This window comes from Heliconius melpomene, chromosome 11 (assembly GCF_056956725.1).
Source record: "Heliconius melpomene rosina isolate 202511_hmr_F chromosome 11, ASM5695672v1, whole genome shotgun sequence".
Classification (NCBI taxonomy): Eukaryota; Metazoa; Arthropoda; class Insecta; order Lepidoptera; family Nymphalidae; genus Heliconius; species Heliconius melpomene.
Genome location: NC_140399.1, coordinates 10,976,667 through 11,000,211, shown reverse-complemented (window position 1 = coordinate 11,000,211; position 23,545 = coordinate 10,976,667). Strand labels below are relative to the sequence as shown.

The 23,545-nt window shown below is 30.6% G+C and overlaps 2 protein-coding genes and 1 long non-coding RNA gene across 8 annotated transcripts; 1 reads left to right on the top strand and 2 right to left on the bottom strand.

Annotated features, from left to right (window-relative positions):
• The first annotated feature begins 55 nt into the window (after positions 1-55).
• On the top strand, positions 56-8,773 carry LOC146534884 (nucleolar complex protein 4 homolog A). Its single transcript, XM_085193600.1, has 10 exons — positions 56-213; positions 309-417; positions 1,000-1,202; positions 1,589-1,719; positions 2,197-2,339; positions 2,685-2,882; positions 3,001-3,172; positions 3,549-3,715; positions 3,895-4,088; positions 4,693-8,773. Exons 1-10 carry the CDS (start codon positions 91-93, stop codon positions 4,810-4,812), a joined length of 1,560 nt encoding a protein of 519 aa, XP_085049726.1. The 5' UTR covers positions 56-90; the 3' UTR covers positions 4,813-8,773.
• Positions 2,658-3,644, bottom strand: LOC146534885 (uncharacterized). The gene is made up of 2 exons (XR_014878465.1): positions 3,535-3,644; positions 2,658-3,234 (listed from the first exon to the last, which is right to left on the bottom strand). It is a non-coding gene; the product is annotated as an uncharacterized LOC146534885 (long non-coding RNA).
• Positions 6,008-22,935, bottom strand: LOC146534883 (uncharacterized). Of its 6 annotated transcripts, XM_085193611.1 has the most exons (8): positions 22,601-22,935; positions 21,581-21,749; positions 20,195-20,348; positions 17,805-17,890; positions 13,902-13,985; positions 12,953-13,080; positions 12,448-12,543; positions 6,008-10,982 (listed from the first exon to the last, which is right to left on the bottom strand). In XM_085193611.1, the coding sequence occupies exons 3-8, from the start codon at positions 20,327-20,329 to the stop codon at positions 10,525-10,527; spliced, it is 987 nt and encodes a 328-aa protein (XP_085049737.1). In that variant the 5' UTR covers positions 20,330-20,348; positions 21,581-21,749; positions 22,601-22,935; the 3' UTR covers positions 6,008-10,524. The 6 variants fall into 6 exon arrangements, with proteins under 6 accessions (XP_085049737.1, XP_085049736.1, XP_085049735.1 ...); XM_085193610.1 differs by lacking the exon at positions 21,581-21,749 and having other exon boundaries at positions 20,195-20,351; XM_085193609.1 differs by lacking the exon at positions 21,581-21,749.
• Positions 22,936-23,545: the final 610 nt, after the last annotated feature.

Genomic DNA, 23,545 nt, shown 5'->3' with positions numbered 1-23,545 from the left:
CTAAACTTTAAAGTACTGAATGAAGCATTATGGCAAAAATTTTTAAAATATTTTTCTTTATCTGTGGTCAATGTCTTTTGAATACAAAAAATGGCTGCTTCGCAACAAAATTTGTCTAAAATGATTTCGGCGCAGCTACGCAATAAAGCAAATGAGTTTTTAAACTCAAGAAAACATGCTAATAATCTTGCCGATATCTTACAAATGTTTGAGGTAAGCATGGTGCTCCTTTAATTTGAATGAAATGTTTACTAAAACTGCGTCTTAGGTTACGTCTGTAAAATAAAGCATTATTCATGGTATTACAGGCTGAAACAGAAAATTACACACCGCTGCTCCTGACCATAGAAGTAATATTTACAGAGCTTTTAAAGAGGGGTGATTTAATCCAAAACATTGTCCCCTTAAAACCAATAGGTAGGTCGAGCTGTAAACGCTTGTCGTTAAATTATTGATTTTAATTATGAACGTGCTGTAATTTCGAATCCCACATTTAGAATTCCTGCGCCTTAGTGATGTATTTCTTATATTTATTTTAATATAAATATAATATTAAGCGTAGTCCACATATGACTTATCTTGTATAATTGATTATGGAATTTAGCTTTACATAAACACAATTTATATAACTGCCTAGATTTCACATCCAGGCTAAGAGTTATATTTTTTTATTTCAAATCCGTTTATTGTTTAAAAATAATAGGATTTATTATTAATTGATATTCGGATATTTTATAATTCCTTAAAATAGATACATATATTATTTAAATGGAACAAGAAATATGTAAATATGAAAAATAATAATTTTATTTGCACATTTTCTTACTTGAAAAGATTTGTTTTAATGATTTAGTCACAATCTCCTTAATATAAATTATTCAATCATTATTTTAAGAACATTCCATACTGTTGCAATATTTTGGCAATCTAAACCTCTATCTTTATTAAAAATATACTCATACAAAATCTCTTTTTAATATTCTTAACCATTTTGCATAGACCACAGTCCAGAAGCAGAATACACAAGGTGGCTATGCGAGTGTTACGAAGCAGCACTCAACAGAGCTTTGGAATGTATTAGGAGGGGGCGCACCAGTTCACGTCTCCAAGCCCTGGTTACTGCTTGCAAGTTAATGCAGGCTGAAGGAAAACATCCACTGGAAACTACTTCGGGATATTGTTTCCCTTCTGTTAGGTTGAAGGTATGTGTATTTTGTTTTTTATTTTAAGTTTAACATTAAAAGTTTTTGAATATAGTATAAAATTTATTAAATTGTTTTATAATACATTGAAAATTTATGTTTTGGTGAATTACATCTCTCTCATCTTAACCTATTATATTTTAAAAAAATATATTTGATACAATTTTTACATCTCATATTTATGTATTTGATTGCTCATTTTTATAAATAACATATTATTATATAGGAAAAATAAGCAACATATTATATAAGAATAATAACTAGTAAATGTTAAAATTAAAAATTATTGATAGAATAATTGCAAAGAAAAAATGAAGTATTTAATACAAAGTTATTGACATTTTATAAAGTAAACTAAAAACAAACCTTATTACATTTTGTTACAGAATATATTTACAGTACTTCTTGACTCTGAAACTTCAATGACAGCTCCTATCACTAGATTCCAAGAGTTCACCGAGTACAGGGATGTGCAACAACATGGACTTAAAGTGCTTGCGGCGATTACTTATCGCAAGTAAGATAAAAATTCATATATTATGTTAGAACTACCTTTAACCCATAGCTTTGCTACTGATGAAACACAAAAATAATATTTCAAGTAGAACCAGTAGTTTCTGAGATTTGTAATTATTTCTGCTACAGATGTATATCTCAATTTTTTTAGCTTCAACCTATATCCCACACATACTAGCGTAGGCAGAGGGAAAACGGGAACCTAATGTTCATCACTTTCCACTGAATGCTGAAAGCATTGCATATTGAGTGGCAGAACTCAATATCATGCTTTGCCTTGTTATGAGAGCAAAAAATTGAATATATTTAATATGTAACTCACAATCTATAGAGTTTAAAATTGCATGGTTGGACTCCTGCACAATGACTAGTCAGAAATGTCTTTTTTAATATGCTTCAATGCATGACTAGAAATTTATATTGACCAATATTTAATTACATTTATGTACTTCAATGTATTGTAACAATTGTTTTTTAGATCACCTACACCTATATACATGCAGAATTTTCTAGAACTGCTAGACAAACTGTTAGCTACAGAAATACCTACTGAGAACAAGCCTAAAACCAAAGAAAGGGACAATGACGAAAAAGAGATGAAAGTGCTGTGTGCAGCTGATGGTATTAAAATACATATTTTGTTATTTGTTTTAATAAGTTCAATTTTATGTGAGGCCAGTTAAGGTTCAGGGGCACAACGTTTGACTGTAACCCAACTGGTTGTGGGTTCAATTCCCCACTCAAGGCAATGAAATATTTATTTAAATTTATATTTCCATTTTTTTACTGCTAATGTAGGTTTTTGTTTGATCATTTGATTTGATGTGGATTGAGTCTCTTCACCAATTTTCATATTTCAAGTGACTATATTTGCTTAAAAAAAAAGCATATATCAAACCACCTATTGTAAAGATGAATAAAAATAAAAAAAATAAACACTTAATTTATATATCCGTATAATTCCAGGTAAACCACACTTTCCCTACAACAATTCAATATGTCGTCGCTATGCCAACAAATGCTGGGGTTTTGCCTGCCAGTGGCCACTATGTGAGGAACCCAGGACCCATCGTAGAGCTTTACTGCTACTAGTGGAGAGACTTATGCCAATACTGAACAGACCACATTTAGCTACTGATATGCTGTGCGATAGTCTTGATGCTGGTTAGTTTACTGTTTATATATTATAAAAGAACTATTTTTTAACTCTTTGTTACAACATTTTTAAGTGATGAACTACATTAAATTGATTTTTACTATTTTACCATATTATATATCACAGGTGGACCCATCAGTATGCTAGCTTTACAAGGTGTCCTTGAACTAGTGAGGCATCACAACATTGACTACCCGGACATGTATGATCGCCTCTATGCCATGTTTGAACCAGAAATGTTTGCAACGAGATATAAGAAACGACTAATGCACCTGGCTGATATATTTCTAAGTTCCACGTAAGTTTAAACATGCGCAGTACAGTCCGAGTCGAGTCTTGGCCACCCTGAAGTTATGTTTTCTATTAGAAAAATCCTAAAATGAAATCTGTGCAGCCACAACTAACTTCAGTGTGGCTACAATTTATCAAACAAACTGTAAGGGAAGTGTAAATTTTTTAGTTGCACAGTTCCCACTTATAAATGGGTAATTTATATTCCATTTTGAATAATGTAAAATATAAAATAGTTTTTTTTATTATTTATTTATAAAAAAGGATTCATCAAAAAAAATATGTATTTAAATTTTTTTAAATAATGTATAATAATAATGTAATGTAAATAATGAAAAATATTAATAATAATTTATAATGTTAAATTACATTTTTCTCTCCAGACATTTACCAGAGAGCCTAGTGGCGGCGTTCGCAAAGCGTATCTCTCGGCTCGCGCTCGTTGCCTCCCCTGAAGATACCAAAGGTTTATTGCAGCTGGTTGCCAATTTACTGTTACGGCATCCCGCCTTGAAGCGTATGATCTGCTGTGAAGATACACCGGCTATAAGTAGGCTTAAAAAAATTTATAATAATAATATTTTTTTTTTCTAGTTTTGTTTAAATTCACCTAAACCAGTATGAACTCCCTTCCACTCAGAGTTGAATGATTAATAAAATGTAATTCTTTTAATTCTCTATAAAATATTTATCCTAAAATAATTATTCTAATATAATATTTATTAACAGTGTCAAACGATCCCTACGTCATGGAAGAATCTAGTGCCCAACGCGCCCGCGCCCTAGGCTCCTCCTTGTGGGAAGTGCGCGTGCTGCAGCGGCACTGGGAGCCCGCAGTCAGCACGGCGGCCGCACATCTCCTGGCCAGCGCTGACGCCCGTGTGCGCCCGGAGCGCGCCGTCTGGCTGGAGGGGGACGATTGTGTATGTATTTATAATAGGATTTCTTTTTTTTGCGTGTAGACAGGATAATTCGTGTTGAGTCGTCCTCTACTACACTTGTCACTTCATAACTATCAGCAGCCATGTTGGTATATATATTTACATTGGTATTGTTTATTTTTTTGTGATATAGACAATGAGAACATAGTTAAAACGCTCTGCAAATTTGAAATAAATATTTTTTAGAAGTAGGAATTAAATAACAACCATCACGAGATATCAATACATTATCATAGAGATGTTTATAATTGTGAGAAAGCAAGCATCCAACGCACATGCGTTACGCATGTATCCTATGACGTTCTGCATTTATTTTTAGTTTCACGCTGCATAGAGACACTCCGCTCCCCAATAATACTTCCTTTGCGCACTTGTGGCTGAATTCATGCATAGTATATTGCGAAAATTAACGCCGCGCTTTGCCTCGGCATCAGAGTGAGGAAAATGAAAACATTTTATCCTCCCGAGTGAAAATCGAACCATAGGGCGCGCTTGTGCCCCTGCACCAAAGACAGCCTCACAATCAATTTTCCTAATTACTTTTTGAAATACGATACTATAACTATAATACTTTATTTGCCAACAGACTTTCGATGCAGAATTAAAGAAAAGATTCAAAACAATAGAAGTGAACTTCATTAGACCACAGAGCATGGCTCTACCAACCGGAGAAAGACTATTGCCATACTGGGAGCTGATGGCTTGAATATAACATGATTAGTGTTGCCAGGATTAGGATTTTCCCTTAATATATGGGAAATATTGAAAAAGAGTTGGACCTGTCATAATTTTATTTGATTGAAGAATTTATGTAATTTTTCAAGAAATATTGCTATGATGTCTTTTATTATGGCTTTCATAAAGACAACGTTATATTATTTTGTTTGATTAGTATAAGATTAAAAAATATATTATATGCAATATATTCTTAACTTCATTAAAAATAAATAAAAAAGAAAGTCAAAAATTTATGGTCAAATGCGGGTAGCTTGGCAACACTAAGTGTTATTGTGGTTGAAATATACGGTAAATATATAGAAATATTTTTTCTGGCAATCTTCGATAATATTAGAGATCTTGAGAGAGAGTATTAGAAAAATTTTAAATTACTCCATGGTTTATTTAATTGATTGATTGCCAGATTTATCAACCGTTACAAGATGTATGTATTCCACAATTAATTATTGTGTTTTATAATTATAGTATAGTGTTACTGTGGGAAGAATTTGATATTATTTATATTTTAAAAATCGATACCAAAGAGGATCGATTTTTAAAAGATTACGCTATTTAATAAATAATTTATTCATGAAATATTGGAATTTTCCCACGGTAAAACGAATTTTGAATATTCACTAAACTTTGTCGTATGTAAGATAACGTCAAAATTATGTGATCGATCAGTTTTGATCATTTAATTTGGGCGCCAAAAAATTTTTAATAGTAAATGACCAAATAACCCTATTCCTGAAGAACGAATAAAACGAGACGCAAGTTGTAATATTCTAAAGGAATTTTTGTTTTATTAATAAACATGAAATATTTATGTGACTATAGTTAATTTATAATTAAATTCAATCATTTAAAAAACTGAAATCACACTTTTTCAACAGAATACATTAATAAGACAATGGAATAAGCACAAACTTGATAGTTTAATATCTATATCTACATTCATCAGACCAACTCAATGTTATCATAATATTGTATTGTCATCTAATCAATATAATATAATTGCCAAGTTTCACAATGAGACATCAATTAGACGTATGTGTAATTCAGATTTTATTACATAATTATTTAGTTAACAGTTTGACCTGACTTGAATATATGTGTTTGACCACTAACATGGCGTTGTCGCAACCTATGACGTCAGAAAGTTAGTTATCTTTTTTATTTAATAATAATAATAATAAGAATTCATCCTTCCCTATTTATATATTTTTGAATTAAACTCTGATTTATGTTCCATTTCATGTTTATTAATAAAAAAAGTATCCCCAGTCTAATAGTAGCCAGTTCTAAGAAAATCCAGTAAAGTTAATGAGTAATTTGTATGTCATAATATATTATAGTCTGTGAAATTAAAACTGATTATTGTGTAGGTACATCCCTATGAAATGGGTTATATAAATTTCAGTAATGTTGAGATTAACTAGTATCAAGGTGCGGGTGTAATTAATGTCGTATTAAGTGATTAATTGTATAAAATAAGAAAGAATTTCAATACAATTGTAGGAATGTTTTTGACAGCAAAATTGATGATAATATAATAAAAACATGTTTAACTGGACACGACAGTTTTCGAAATCCATTCGGAAAAATATTCGAATTAAATAAATATAATTCATAATCTCAATCTTCAGTCGTTTAAACCTTAGTTTAAACATTGAGAATTATTACGAGTTGTGTAGTGTATGCACTATGCAGGTACGGTGTGTGGTTTTCTCGATAAATGGACTTTTATCACAAAAGCAATATTTCAAATCGAATTCGTTCAACCAAACAAATTCACAGTAAAAATAAAGAGTGTAATATTTGCGCCATACTCAGTCTTAAATTGACCGACAATATAAATAATTTAGTCGTAATTATTGAATACATTTTGCACTTAATATTATATTAATACATACATACAGTAGGCTCGGTGGTTCCTGGCCGCTCTGAAGTAAACAATGCGTTAAAGTTTAGAAAGCCTAACTTCAGAGCGGCCATGACTCGTCGACCGTACTGTACTTATATACATACATAAATTAATATAGGGATGTTGCGATTGTTTCAATTTTATTTTTGTACCGATACAAGTGTCTGTGATGGCGGCCGGTGTTTCCGCTAGCGTTTGCGCAACGGTCGTTGTGCCCAGTGATCAGTGCAGTGCGTTATTATACCACATTGGGCGATGTTACTACATACACATTAAAAACCTCCCCTGCTTAAAATACTACTTGTTATATATATGTTCATAAATAGTACATGCTTATATCTCACAAGATAAAATGTTTTGCTTCGTAATTGTCAATTAGAGGAATGATTTCTTGTTGCTAGTCTCGGTTTCGATTATGTAGATACATAATTTGTTATATTTTTTACTGTTTTCTAATATAATATTGATCAATTTAGAAATAGTTATAGAAATCTCGGATTCATAATTTAAAGTTGTAGTATTTGAACTTCCAATTAATTTCAAGGAATGTAAAGGTAAACTACCTTTACATTATATTAAACTAATCGATTATACACTAATTCGTGTTTTGATCACTCCGTTAGTTTGGAAATCGTTATTATTTTTTTTATTACATGTATTGTATACTTTGCGTCGGTCATACAAGACCATTGTGATTTATTTATTTAAGTTATTTAGGTAAGTTTCATTAAAGATGACTTGGAATGTGCAATCGTTTTAGTAGGCTCCCTTCTATACCCCATTTGTATATATCTTGAAATCTGTACAATTTAATTTTTTTGCTAAGATTCCATTTTCAGTCTAAAATATAAAATAAAAAAATGTTGCGTCAAAACGCTCGCGTAAATGGGTGTGTTAAAGAATTTAATTATTACTTGAATTTTATTATATTTAAGTGCATTTGACGCTATGTGTAGTATTTAAATTAGTTTTTTTAATATTTGATTCTGTAGTAATGGAATTGTATCTCTCTCATATAAATATTTTAGAGTTGGTTGATTACACAAAATTTCAATATTCTGTTTGAATAAAAATATACATACAACATTATGAAAATTATAATTAATAATCAATAATTGTAATAAACACTCGTCTCATTTTTATTGTTAGAAAAAGAAACCAAAACACATAGATATAAAAAAAACTAATTTTCTGTTTTTTTTTATAAGATAATATTGATATTTACACGCGAAATCGATCAATCAACTCGGTGTTTGTCTTCATTTCCAACCTTGTCTATTAAACCCCTACTTCATTCCAATTTTGCCTGTCCACCTGGTAATTTTTAAGAATTATTATTATTAATAATAATAAAATAAGTGATTTGTTATAATTTAATGTTAAGTCCCACGCTGGTAACAATTAACCGCCATATTAACTTTATTTTTTTGTTTTTAATACATTTTGAAGCCTCGCAGGGTGCGGCGCTACCATGACGCGTACAAACATAAACCTACAAATAGTAACATATATATAAAATTATTTATAAGCTTTTTTAATACACAACCACTTGACCACTGGAAAGAATTGATGTTATTTTTCCTTATGTTTTGCATCTCATTGTTATTAAAGTAAGACGATATATTAGCGAAGCTTCAAGTGTCTCGATACTCTCGATAGTCGATAGTAGTTGTCGGTTCGATGATAATTTGAGGGAAATTAGAGAGGCGATGTATCTTATTTTATATGGAATGTCGTTTAATTTCTATGTAAATAATTTTAAATGTTTGTTTTATATTGTTATTTTTTAAAGACCTGTATACATATAAATAACAGATTTTAATCAATCTCCGTGTTATAATAATTCTTTTAAATGTATTTAGTGAATGAATCTCAAATATGTCAATAGTAAATAGTGGTCCGCGCCCGCCGCATTGTGATTATTTTCAACATAAACTTAGGCTTAAACTTAGGTTAAGATATTATTTTATTATTCATTTAAATGTTCTATTATTGATTAAAATAATGAAAAATGTTTACATAATGTATTTCTTTATTTCACCCGTCAACTTTCCGTTTTTATTATAACATCCTTTAAAGATATATTATAGCTAACATAAAATAATATGTTTATTACAATGAAATAACTAGTAATATAAATAAATTTGGCACTAAAATATATTAAATGTAGTTTGTTCATAATAAAGCTAACAATTTGTAATTTGATTTTAAATGGTAATAAAACTGAAAAACATATTAAAGAGAACTCACAAAATATTTAATAAAATAAAATTTTATATAATGCAACAAAAAATTAAAGGAAAAGTGTTTTCAATATGATATGCCATTAGAGCACTGCACTGGTCATAATGAGTTTACAAAAAACATTCTTTTGAGTATTATTCATTTATATATTACTTCGAATAATCTTGAAAATTAGTGTAAATATATAAAACTATATAAATATGGGATCCCATCGTTTCTTATTAAAATATTTGTACATTATGTAACAATTTTTGATAGAATGTATAGGTATACATATACTAGCGGACGCGCGCAGCTTCGCTTACTTAATTAGGGGTGAATTCTAATAAACCACGAAACATGTTTTCAATTAAATATTTTTAAGAGTCTAAATTTCAAATTTTATAAGAATCGGTGGCGATTTAAAGATTTTTCCATACAAACTTTCCATTCCTTTTTTGCACCCTTAGGGGGTGAATTCTAGAAAATCATGAAACATGTGTTCAATACTTTTAAGAGTTTAAATTTTAAATTTTATAAAAATTGGTGTTGATTTAAAAAAAATCTATACAAACTTTCAACCCCTTATTGGCACCCTTGGGGGATAAATTCTAAAAAACCGTGAAACAGGTGTTCAATTAAATATTTTTAAAAGTCTGAATTTACAATTTTATAAAAATCGGTGTATATTTAAATTTTTTTTCATACAAACTTTCAACCCCTATTTCACCCCTTTAGAGTAAAAATTTTTCAAAATCCCTTCTTAGTGGATGTCCAGATTACGAAAGTAAACCTCTGTCCAAATTTCACGTTTCTACCATCAGCGGTTTTGCGTGCGTCTTACCTCAGTCAGTGAGGACAAGTCCTTTTATATATATAGATAACAAAAAATAATAATAATAATTCAAATTAGTCATTTTTGAATATTCTATGTTTTTGTAAAAAAAATAATTAGTATAAAACACGGCGACAAATACATAAATTATTGCTTTTATTGTTTACCTTATAAAATTTTTTGAGCACTACTTTTATTTATTTACGCATCGAAAATATAACTTATATGCTAAAAAAACTGTTAAATATCCATCATATATCAGTCACAATGATTTTACTAAGCTCTTGACAATTCTTTAAACTTCCCGCCAATTTTGACTTCAAAAGTTTTCGTACACGATATGCAGGTAAAATATTTACTGATTTAATCATTTAATAATTATTTGGTAATTATGCACAATTGAGTTAAAACATTCAAAATTAAAAAGGTATATTCTACGTATTTACAATATACTGTTAAAAAAACAATATTCTTCTGGTCTAACAGCAGTCAACTAAAAATAAAACATATTTTATTTATAACATTATCTTACCCACAGTACCTATGCGAACAAATTTATCACAGTCCCTATCTATACAAATATTAACCTCATAAATCATAATAAATAAAATTCTAATTATTCGTAACTAAATTCGACACACGTTAACACATATAAAATTAACAAATATATAATATTGAAAAATAAAATTCGATAATAAATAATATCGATTTTACGGTCACGTCGCTATTTGCTCTTGACTGTCACTGGGCGTGGCTTTGGCGTGACAGCACGTTATCTGCGGACTGTTCTCTCTTTCCTGCGAACTATTTTCCGAACTTTTATCCGGTTCGTGGACCATTACTTCGCTACTTTCACTTTGACTAGATTTACAGCATTTTTCTGTGTCAGCTTTAGCGCAACAAGAATGTTTTTGTAAAAGCTGCGTGTCTTCCACACTGGGACTGTCTTCTTTTTCATTTTCTGAATGTTGGCAGTGTTTAGTTTTTTTCGCTTTTGCGACTTTGGACGGGCATTGTTTGGCGCCGTAGAAGCACGTGGCGTTGGCGCCGCCATCTTGTGAGGTGCTTGCGCGGAAGTAGTGTGAGGGCTGGATGCAATTGCGTGTTTGGCATACGTAAATGTCGGACTCGGAGCTGCCTGGCGATCCTAGCAGCGGCGGCGTTGTGGTTTCAGCTGAAAAGATCAGATTTTTAACGCTTATTATTTATTTAGGCATATATTTAAATATCGTAAAAGTATATTATAACATACAATATTAAATGTGTATTTTAAATAAACTTCTAAAAAAAGTTACAATTATAAATACGTTAATAATGGCAAAAAAAGATGCAATAGGCGGCAAATAAAATATAATATGATTACATTAACTTAAAACCTGAAATTCTTACAAATTAAATTTATTATCCAAATCACTATAACTGATTAAAAGTTCAATTACATACATCAAAAAATAATGCAGTGTAACACCTAAAAATATATTATTAACAGCACAACATCAATGCTGCCAGCTTTTAATTAAACTATACTACAATATTCATAAAAAATAATATAACATTTAATAAACCATAGAGCAAAATATATATATATATATAATATAATATTCTTTATTGCACTAAAAAAAATACATAAACAATATATAGCAAAATAACAAAAATTCCCTAATTATCTAAAATATTTACAACTGGCAACACCTACATAACTAGCATCTTAAAACAAAAAAACACTGACAAATCAAAACAACTTTTATCACTGGCAAAACAACCTAGTACTTGGTGTAGGTGTCCGCGAGCGCGGTGTCCGCCTGCTGCAGCTCGAGCGCGTCGAGCTGTTTACACAGCTTGCCCTCGCACACTTCCCAGCTGCATTTCTCCGTATTGCAGCGGTCTAGTACGCGGGACGAGGACGGGGGACCACCCGGGGAATTATATGATTATATTTGAATTAAATAGTTCATAAGCAAGTCAAGTATTCATATTAGAGGAAACTTTGATAGGAAAGAAGTGTTTTAGCACTAGGTTCCCAGATTCGCTCGACTTACCTTGCTATGTGATGGATACAAAGGGAACCCAAATAAAGTCATTATATTCAGGGGAATATAATGACTTTATTTGGTAAAACGCAGCTTTTACTAACGCAGTGGATTTTTTTGTAGAGGGCTACAATATTGCAAATATGGATAGACGTTTCTATTGAAACTAAATAGTTTTTTTTTTTGTATAATGAATACAGTATTTTTTATGTAGGTACCTATGTCTATGTTTATACAAAGGAGTCGCCGAATACGATTTCATATGAATTAAATTTATGATATAAGCTGGTATTACGTAGCGAGGAAGTGATGCATTCAAAAGTTTATGAAAAAAATATTTTTGTTAACCTTATATCACGCTAGTTATTAAATATGTTATTTTATACATATTACAAACGTATCTATTATGCCAAATTACCAACTTATATTATATTTATTGGTACGCAAGAATCTTACTTAAGTCTTGAAACTTCTCTTAGGTAGGTAGCCACATATTCAAATATCCTAATAAACCCTTATTAAATATACTATATAACAAGCAAACGAAACTCAACACACCATCAAAGCATTAAGAAGACAAGTTGGACTATTCGAAAGGACATCTCTCACCTGTATCGTCGCACTCCGGCGTACATATAACCACACGTTTAGTGCCAAAACACTGCATCTGGAGACGAGTTAACTTTGTTCCAAATAGGAAATAACCTAAAATATAAAAAAGTATGTATAAGCTACAATTATAAAATAATAATGAAAAAGCATTTTAGTGCTACTATTTAACTAAACATGCTAAAAATCTTAGTTAATTTTGGAAGTGCAAAAAATATGTAATCGTGAGGAATGACAGGTTAAATATTCTAGTATTTAATATTTAACCTGTCATTCCTTGTACTTACATATCTATAATTTTTAGCCAATAATATTATACTACAAAAAAACAATACATATAATTATATATATTTAGTACCCAAAATTATAATTATGTGAAATATAATGCTAAATAAAGCACAGCCAGACAGATGTGTAGTGACCGTCTTGAAGTAAGGCTCTTTCAGGGACTTCAGTGAGGCCAAGACTCGTCAACCGTACCTACAGTAACAGTGGGTGCACTTACCCAACATCATGCCAAGCACCACAGCCAACATCAGTTGGACATTGTACACCATGACGGCCAGCATCAGCAAGTAGCCCACTATATTGTGCACCATGAAAACAAACGTCTGGTGCGTGTTTACTAATGTCCTGGAATAAATAATTGAACTTTTATTATATCTATACATATATATATTTTTGTTTTAGAATAGCTTGAAAATACAATTAGACCCAGTAACGCGACCTGCGTTATAGTCAGTGTATAATGTAAGTAAACGAGCTAAACTACAAAAATCTATAATTATAATAAAATCGTAAGAGGGTCGGTGTCTGTACTTGGAAGATATTTAAAAAAAATGTTATTGGGAACCTTTATTAACATAATAGAACCCACAAAATTCTATATATAATATTACAATTCGTTTTCCCACTTTCCACCCGAGAGAAAGCTGGACATAGCGTAGCGGCAGGCGTAGCTTTATCTTATCGGGGAAAATTAAAATTACACATTTTTCGAGTAAGAATCGATTCCACTACTACCATATTTATACAGCTGTAACTGCTGTGCGTAGAAACGTGAAATTTGGACAGATGTTTATTTTCGCAATCTAGACATCCACTAAGAAGGGATTTTCAAAAATGCTAACCCTAAAGGGATTAAATAGGGGTTGAAAGTTTATTAGGAAAAAAAATTAAATCGCCACCGATTCTTATAAAAATTTAAAGTCAGACTTTTAAAAATATTTCAATGAAACACATATTTCATGGTTCATTAGAATTCACCACTAAGGGTCCAAATAAGCAGGCGAAACTGCGCGCGTCCGCTAGTTTTTTTATAAAATTGTACAATTATCATATTTTAAATTTTATTTGCGTGATCTTTGCTTATTTTGAAATGAATATTTCAATTCATTTTTTTCTATTTATTAATTTTAATTTATTTTACTTAATTTAAATAAAAAATTACATACCTGATACGAAACGAAGCCCATCGGCTGACTTGTCCTGAACTAGTGTTACGGCTCGTCGTCGGCTCCATAGGGTTGCCTTGCTCCCTTAAAATAAAAGTATTTTAACACATTGAAAACTTTTATTGATAAACTATATGAATACAGTAAAAAATACAATTATCTGGCCTACAGTTATGATAGATGCCCGCAGGTGTTAAAGAGTGTGGGTTGAGTGAAAGATACAAGATTAAAAAACTGTTAATCGGTAATGTATGTGTATAAAAACATTACTCTTCTTAAAAGAATATTTTTAATAAACAGTCTAAACAATTTTGTAGGTACTATTACTATGTACAATTATCTTTTCCGCTTCCGCTTATCCGGATGCGAATAGTCCGCTTAATCGAATGGCATGATGGTTGTGGGTTTGATTTCCACTCGAGAAAATGAAGTGTTAAATATTTCCAATTCCTCGCTCTGGTAACGAGACAAGGCGCGGCGTTGATGCCGACAGTATTCGGTGGAAAGTGAGGAACGGAAGTCTCTTAATGTTAACGAAGTGTTTTAACACCAGGTCCACAGTTCCAGGCTGGTGTGAATGAGAAATTAATTATCGTTGACCTATAGTTGACGTTCGAGAAACCAATGTCAATGATACTCAAGTAATTTCAAATGCAGAGCATAAAGATTCTAAGAACTATGAATTCGGAAAAAAATCCAAATTTCACCTTTTTTCTGTTTTCAAACTGTACCCAGGATAATACGTGAAATTAAAAAAATATACAGATAATAAATATGTGACTAAAACCTTTTTTTTCTCAAGTCAACCAACCAATCAATATAATAAAACACAAACAAATTAATCAATGTTAAAAAATATATTTTTATACACAAAATTACTCAATAAAGTAAAAAGGTAATACTGAATTGATTATTTTATAACAAAAAATATATAAAATATGACGGATACGACACATTGCGGCCCGCATATTATGCAGGTTAAGATTAATTAACCTACATAGTCCAGCGAGCCCGCTCACTATTGCAAGGCCTCATATGGCTAAGAATTTAGATTGTCATAAAATTTAAAGGTCGTTATAGCTACTTAACAACACTTAGTAACAGTTGAATTGTTTTACTATTTTGTAATGAAACTAGTGGAAAAACATAGCTTTATCTTCTTATCTTCCGTATAATATAGGTATATATTTATATATATTCAATTATTTTTCATACAAATTTCATACAAAATTGAATATTAACCATCTGGATGGAAAACAACAGCTTCACGATTTGCCCTGCATATTATTAAGACACTCCGTTCCCCCCATTCCCCACGCGCCGAAACATTGCGTGATGAGTAGTGGAACTCAACTCCTCCCTTTGTCCATCAAAATAAGGAACCGAAAATAAATTAGGCATCGAACCCACAAACGTCGCATCGTTGTGTATACAGTCAGACGCTGCACATAGCAGGGTAGACCTAGGAACCTAGTGTTGAGACACTACGTTTCAATTAAGGCAATTCCGTTTCTCACTTCCTGCCGAATTCTGGAGACATTGGCATTGACATATAAGTGGCGGAACCTAACGCCGCACTTTGTTTGAGCTTTACCAGAGGGAGGAAATGAAAATAATAATAGTTCTTTTCCTTGAGTGGTAATTGAACCCATAACCAGTCGCGTTTCCAGTCGCACGTTACAACGGGCCGGAAGTTATTTAGGTAACTTTTAACAATTTGAAATTTGTGCTTTTTTTTAAATAACATTAAAAGAAAGTATACCTACTTTATATACATAAATTTAAATTTATTTATGTCCGTCCGTTATGTTCTTAATAATTTCGATATAATAGTTTCTATAATATCAATAAATATAAAATTGCATGTATAACATTTTATAATTCATAGGTATTTAAAATTATTACTAAAAGCTATATTATAAATGGTATATTTGAATGTAAACAGGTTATAGATATAGATAAAAAACATATAAAAATTAAGCCAATTTTCTATTTCTATGCAGTTTTACTATTTGTAAATCGGACATTAATATTTAAAATGTAATTATAAGAAAAAAACACGATGCCTAGGATATAAAAACCGTTCGTTCGTTGCCACGCTTGCTAAAAGGGAAACTCGTAACTATTACTTTCATAAATTTATAACTTAAGGTCATCGTGGCGTTGTAGGACTGTCATAGACTGTGTACGCAATGGATGTTGGTTCAGTCCTGTCCGAAAAAAATATATTGAATTTCTTCACAGTTCATACATACTTCCATATTAACTTATTATTAAATTTATTTTCCCTAAAGCTGAATTAATGAATTATAAAAAGCAATAACTTAATGGAAAATATAATTTTAAAAAAAATATATCGAATTCTAATATAAATATTTTGATAATTATCTACTTCCCGCACCATATAAGGTCAGCAGGGAGGACAAGACTGATAAATTAAAATGTTTTCCAATATCAACATAAATGGAAATTTGAAACCAAACTTGCAACTATCGCCTGTACATTAAGAAATTGAATTCCATCCCGAAGATGTATATTTTAATTATTGTACATATTGTTGTCCCCTCTAAATAGTCTCATAAATATACATTAATATCAGGCTAGGGAGAGAGAATTTAGTGTTAGGATATTCTGTTTTTCTTTCTTCTTTATCCATTTGTTACCAGGGCGAGGAGAAATGTAAAGGACATTCCTCCGAGTGGGTTTAAACCCTCAATCAGCAACCCTACAGTCTGTCTACATATATGTATTATGCATAAATTATTTCCTCAAATAATTACATATATTCAATTTTATTGTAAAAGTCAGTCAAAGTGAATGTGTGGCCTTGACAAGTGGATTTTGCGATAGATAATAAAATATTTATCTTAAACTCATGACTGTATCATAAATCATTGGACTACAAATAATTGTTGTAAACATATACATACTTGCTATAGCACGAACCAACTAGGTAACTCAACGTAGGTATTTATATTATGTATCTTAAATAAGGAAAATATCAAAATAATACTAAATAATATATAATCGTTTGATAATAAATAGTTTGATATATAATCTAGAATAGCTTCGACCGTGTGCAGCAATATGATTTAATAGCGACCCACTCGCGGCTTTGCCCCTTAAATTAGGATTACCATTTCCACAAAATGGCAAAATTTTCAAGATCTATACATAAGAATAGAAAACAATAAATGTCCATTAGGATTTCCTGAAAACGTGATTTTTCATATATCTCAGTTCAGTTTTTAGTTTATGGCGTTCCGAACGTGCTCTTTCACAAATCTCATTAAACTGAACAGGTTATTTCAAAAAATTTTTGATGTTGGCGGAATTCTTCGCTACGCTTTGCAAATAATTTCAATATAAAAACTCAAGTGAGAATTGAACCCACAAACATCGAGCTTACAGTAAAGACCCTGTCTCACAACGCCATGACAGCCTCTTGGAATCAAAGTTCAATCTAAACATTCAAGACAGTTAGGCCGTTATCACACCACGTCGGTTACGGTTCTTGCACTTTTTTGTTGATAACATTAGATTATTACGAGGAACGATCATATTATTTGGTAAAAAAGAATGTTTTTTTTTCAATAATACAAAATATCATAAATCATTTTTTAAAGTGTCTGAATTTGTTAAAATAAGTTATACTACCAGCTCGATAAAATTAGTACTTTTTATGTAAAACTAAAAAGTTTCAAAGATCTACGTCATATTGCACAGATACAAAATCTTAGTAGATTAAGAAAATATAATTAATTTTATAAATAAAATCATTCCCCCAATTGTGGATCAAATCTACAAGTATTTCGTAAACGGCCAAACATTGTACCACTGTATCACAATTATTTCAATTAAATATTGCAATTTAAATGTTTAATAAAACTATAAGCAACTTACCTATCACAAAGAAGATTTCGTCTTTCATCTGAACGATATGGGTGTAATTTCTTGTGTGCCTCCCTCTGCACCCTAGCCAGATATACCTTGTAACATAATAAAGAATAAATAATATAAATAAATACAAATTTCTATTAGTTTATAGACGTAAAATTATAAAATAAAGTAAGTAAATAACCATTTGAAATACATCATAAAGTTATTGCAGACTATGAATGAGGCTTCATCATTTGGGAACCCTATTGGGAACCCACTATGAGTTGTGATATCACTTTCTTATCAGTATTCGCAAAATTCGGAATTTACCTACCAACATGCTTATAAAGTAATTCAATTCGTGTGTAAAGATAAATAACTCAAACTAAGCACTCAATAAAACAAATGACAGCCAACTAACTCATCCGTGCAGTCGTGGAACAAGTTTGTGACGGTGACTTACTTTCCCTCGATAAAAATACAAGTGGCGATTTTATTAATACACCTACGAGTATGTAGGTAGGGCCTTTCGTATCGTATTTGGTTCATAACCTTGACTTAGGGGAAAACCACATATTTTTTTATTTTAAAACATTTGTGCGCTACCTAAAACTATTATTGAACATTCCATATGAACAACTAAGCATTTAAAGAGGATGGATATAAAAAATTAAGCGACTAAATTTATAATAGAATTGGTCGATCAACAAAATAAAAAAAATACACCAGCTAGACGTAGCAGACGACATTCTAACTAAGAAAAATGAAAAAATTGTGAAAGAGTGACCTACTTGAAATATTAATTAAATACGTTAACGGAAGTGAAGAATGAATTAATCAAAGTCTATAGTACTGTACAATTTTCTAATTTTTTTCTAATGTTCAAATTTTTTAGTTTTATAAGACGACGACGTCGACGTTTAACTGCAACGCAAATTCTGTCTATAATATACGATAACAAAGCAATAAACTAGGAGAAACTACACAGTTCTATGATATTTATCTAAGTTCTATGAGATATTTGTTACGAAACTAGGTCTACTGATGAGATGTAATATTTCGTAAGTACATATATATTATATACTTACCTATATAACGTGTAAGTACTTATATTCAATAAAATGTATAATATTGTCGTATATTTATTTAGAGTAAATACAAAATTAGTTTATTAATAAGAACAGAATTTGGAGGAAAATTTTATTGGAATTAGAATTCCTTAAAATCCGTATGACACCTAAAATTAAATTAAATCAACTTCACGCTGTGTCCCGAACACAGAAAGGTAAGCAGAGGGAAACTGGTGTTAAGACACTCTGTTTCCAAGTTTCCGCCAAATTCTGGTGGCATTCAGTGACGGCACTCAGCGTCTTCTATATGTCTTCTATATCTTCTACATCCGCAATTGCCACTCAGGAATTTCATGAACATACTCGTACTTTTTACAAACATATATAACTCTTGCTTTACCGAGTGACTGACACAGGATGCAGAGACTCTACTGGTCTATTGGACTTAGAGAGTTGAAATTTGGAGTGTAGGCCGGTTGGGAAGTGGTTAGAAAGATCTAACAAGATTTCTCATGATTCCTACGGGAACGGCAAAAAAAGAATTTTGCATTTTACGTCTCAGTATAGTTTAGGCCTATAAGCTATACTTGTCGTCGTCTAAGATTATTTGTCCTATATAAACCTAGATGTAAAACTTTTCCAAACAAAACATATGTCTGTAAATGTAGATAAGAAATAGCGTTGTCTACAACTATTGAGTACTCATTTAGCTATCAATGTAAATATTTCATTATTAACATATATTTAGTTAAATACAACATGTATCTAATAACATAGCTATATTGTTTACTACCGAACAAACTTACAGAAAAACAATTTAAATAAATGACATGAAAGAAAGGATTACACATATGTCTGTGTTGTTATCGAGAATTTACATAAATTATATAATATATAGGAAGCATATAATATAATACATGAGTGGCCAAAATTTGAGAATCTTGGAACAGTGACAAAAAATCATCACGTGTTCTAGAACGATCATTGCATCATTATATTAACGAGGAGATTCTTGTCTACTAAATCCAATTACTCCATTCAATTATACAATATGAATCATACCACGATGGTGTCGTTTTATGCTATTACCATTTTTTAGGAAAATTTGTAATAAAATTTCAATATTTGGGATTTTTCAATTAAAAACATACAATTCTTTACAAAAGTTTAATATACAAAAACCGAGGACACAGCTCTATCCACTTATTAAAGTTAGAGATATTCTGTGTCGAATGGTTTTCCCAGAGCGAACAAATAAAGATAATTTTAAAATAATAATTGCTCGATCGATGATTCGTAAGAATAATAAAGCAAATAAATAAATATATTAAATTATTGACTTACCTTTGAGCCTTCAAATAGCACAGCCACTACGAACAGCACTATCCACGTTAGGGCGAACGACCAGCGCGTGTTAATCGTGAGTCCAGAAAAGAGGAACTCCCCCAAGTCGTAGCCGAACCACATCCACATATGCATCTTGAATTTTTATTTTTACCTACTTACAAAAAAAATACAATTAAACATTGCAAAATGTTAAAATCTCAGTTTTTTAAATATTATTTACCTACTTTGTTTTGTTTACAATTGTTAAACTCTAAATGACAATAATTCGGCGATAACTGAATAATCACAACAACTACGAAAACGTGTGTCTAAGACGAACATTACCCCGATATGGATTCGAATCTACAGCAGTTGCTTAAAGATAAAGACGCTATACTCTATTTTGATTTACAATATAAATAGCGATTTCTTTCACACGCTACGTTTAATCTTATAGATATACAGCATTAATCTTATCATAGTATTTGTGCAACGGCCACACGAGCCCCCTCGACGTGGAATTTCGATATGGCAATAAATATTATAAATGTTACACTGACTTCACATGTAAATAATAGTGCGGCAGAATAATTAAATAAACATATAAAGAACAATGGACGCGTACGATTTGACGTTTGTATTGTTATCAAAATACTATGTAGTTCCGAAATGGTGTGTCATAATTATGTTTTAGTTGCAGTGTCTCGTGTGAGATTAGAATTTGTTTTTTTCACTGCACTGTATCCCACATATCTTTAGCTAGCGGTATGCTGACAGAACTCCGATCTCCATTTTCAGTCAGCTTTCGAGATATTTCGTATTGTATGGTCAACTTAACGCCGCGCCTCTTCGTCCTACCGGAGCGAATAATAATTAAAATAAATCATAGTTTATAGTCAATCTTAATTCAATGATTATTATAGGAAAGCGCAATAGAGTCTATTATATAAAATTATATACATAAAAGTCTTGTAAGTTTTTACGAAAATCAAAAGTTTATGAAATTCACGAGTAAATTTTTATGTGACGCGTGTAAAAATTTACGCGTAAAGTTTATTGAACTACTTACTTCCCGCCATTTTGTCATTTAGCGACGGTTGGAGTTTTTTTATTGTCAATACAATATTTTTAATAAAAATTTGAACTTTTCACTAATAGTGATAACTGATAAGATATAAGATTTATCAGCTGTATTCGTGCATGACTTAAAATATTTTTTTCACTATTTAAAAACTCAGGCAGATTGACCATACACTGAACAGGTAGAAGAGACTCAACTGCTTTCTAATCCATCCTAGATATAATAGATTAACTAACATTTTATGTTTAAGTTGTTTTGTGATCAACTTAAGCTATTAACTAGCCATAAATATTGTTTAATATTGTTTTATGGTATATACCTACTTAAAATTTCTCAAGAGGCAAATTTAAAATACATTGCAATAACATAGACGGCTATACTCAATGCTGCAATCTGCATTTTAGTTTTAATGAACCAACAAAATAATACTTGAATAGTATTAAAACATTTCTTCAAACTACCTTCTAGACAGCATGGAGTATCTGATGATGACTAAAATTATAAGGAAGGGAAAATTAATTAATATTTTACTTTTAATAAAACTGGAAATTGAAAAACAAAAATAGTATATAGTATTTGTTCATTATATGACCAACTTTTTTTAGAAACAAATACTTGTTACACACCATCTGTCCAACTATTTTCACAACATCTATTCATATGTGAGGCCTGTTGTGGCACAAAATTGCGCTGTAAATGGGACTTGTTGTGGGTTTGATCCCTTCTCAAGGAAAAGCTTCACTCTGGTGTTGACACAAACGTAATACGTACGTAATAAATACAGTATGAAGCTAAATTAATTATATTTGAACACTTTCATATGTTGTAATAAAACATATTATTTTAATAAAATAAAATCATTATAAAAATAAAATTATTATAATCCCAATAAAAAAATTATTGAAACTTGAAACACTATTGTGTAGTAAGTAAGTATGAGGTAATAACTGATAGTGTTAATTGTAAAAGCTTAAGCCTAAAGATTATGAATGGAAAGTAATGAAATCACTGATTAATGTTTCTATAGATATTTTTTAAAAATGTGCCAAATCATACCAAGTGCCATATAATAAAGAACATATTTTATTAGTTGAGGCTGAAGACTTATAATGATGATTAATTAAAAAATTTTATGCTGGCTGGTGATTTATCTATGTAGGAAACAATTTTTTAAAGATTTCTATTTCATAAAATGGTTCATTTAAAACATATTTATAGTTCTCTTTTAATTCACAATGAATAACTTATTTATAATCTTCGAAAATTTGAAAACTGATTGCTGTGTCATTTCTTTTGTATAAAATATTCAAGTAACAAGTAACAACAGTAATATCTAAACTTACCTCTAACTACATAAAATACATTTAATATGACTGCACTTCATTTCTATTTACAACTGCGTCCCATATATAAAACATGATAAGTTCTTATCAAACGACGATTTATCTAATTGGAAAGCAAATATTATATTTAATAACCTACTATGTTTAATTCATCTTCATAAAATTTTTGCCCATTCAATTCTTACAAAATCGTCTCTAGATTATTTTTACTAATTATTTAATTGAAAATTCTACTAAATGTATTTAGCTACCAATACTCAATCAAATGCAATACTAAATAAAAAGAGAAAGACTTTAAATTTCAGAGAAGTCAACTTAATATTATACTGTTGACAGCTGATCTAATGACATTGACATTTAGTAATGTTTGCAAGCATTATAAATTCTGTTGTGTAATATTATTTATTTTTTTACCGTACAACCTCTTTCGTGAGTTCTCCATTCCACGTGACATTGGGGAAGTGATTTTGTGCTCAACTGGCACGCTCAGAACGCCATAATAGAAAGAACAGAACAGAACAGCATTATAAAAAGTTACTTTAATTTTGCTGGACACATGGAATTTTACCAAATATTTTTTTACGTAAGTTCATGAAATATTTACCTACTTACCTAGTCTAAAAATTAAGCTAGACTAGCGGACGCGCGCAGTTTCGCTTGCTTATTTAGGGGTGAATTCTAATAAACCACGAAACATGTGTTCAGTGAAATATTTTTAAGAAAAAATAAAAAAATATATTATAATTTTAAGTTTTATAAAAATCGGTGGCGATTTAAAGATTTTTCCATACAAGCTTTCAACCCCTTATCTGTACCCTTAAGGGGTGAATTCTAGAAAACCATGAAACACATGTTCAATTAAATGTTTTTAAGAGTCTAAATTTGAAAATTTTATAATAATCGGTGGCGTTTTAAAGATTTTTCCTTATAAACATTCGATCCTTT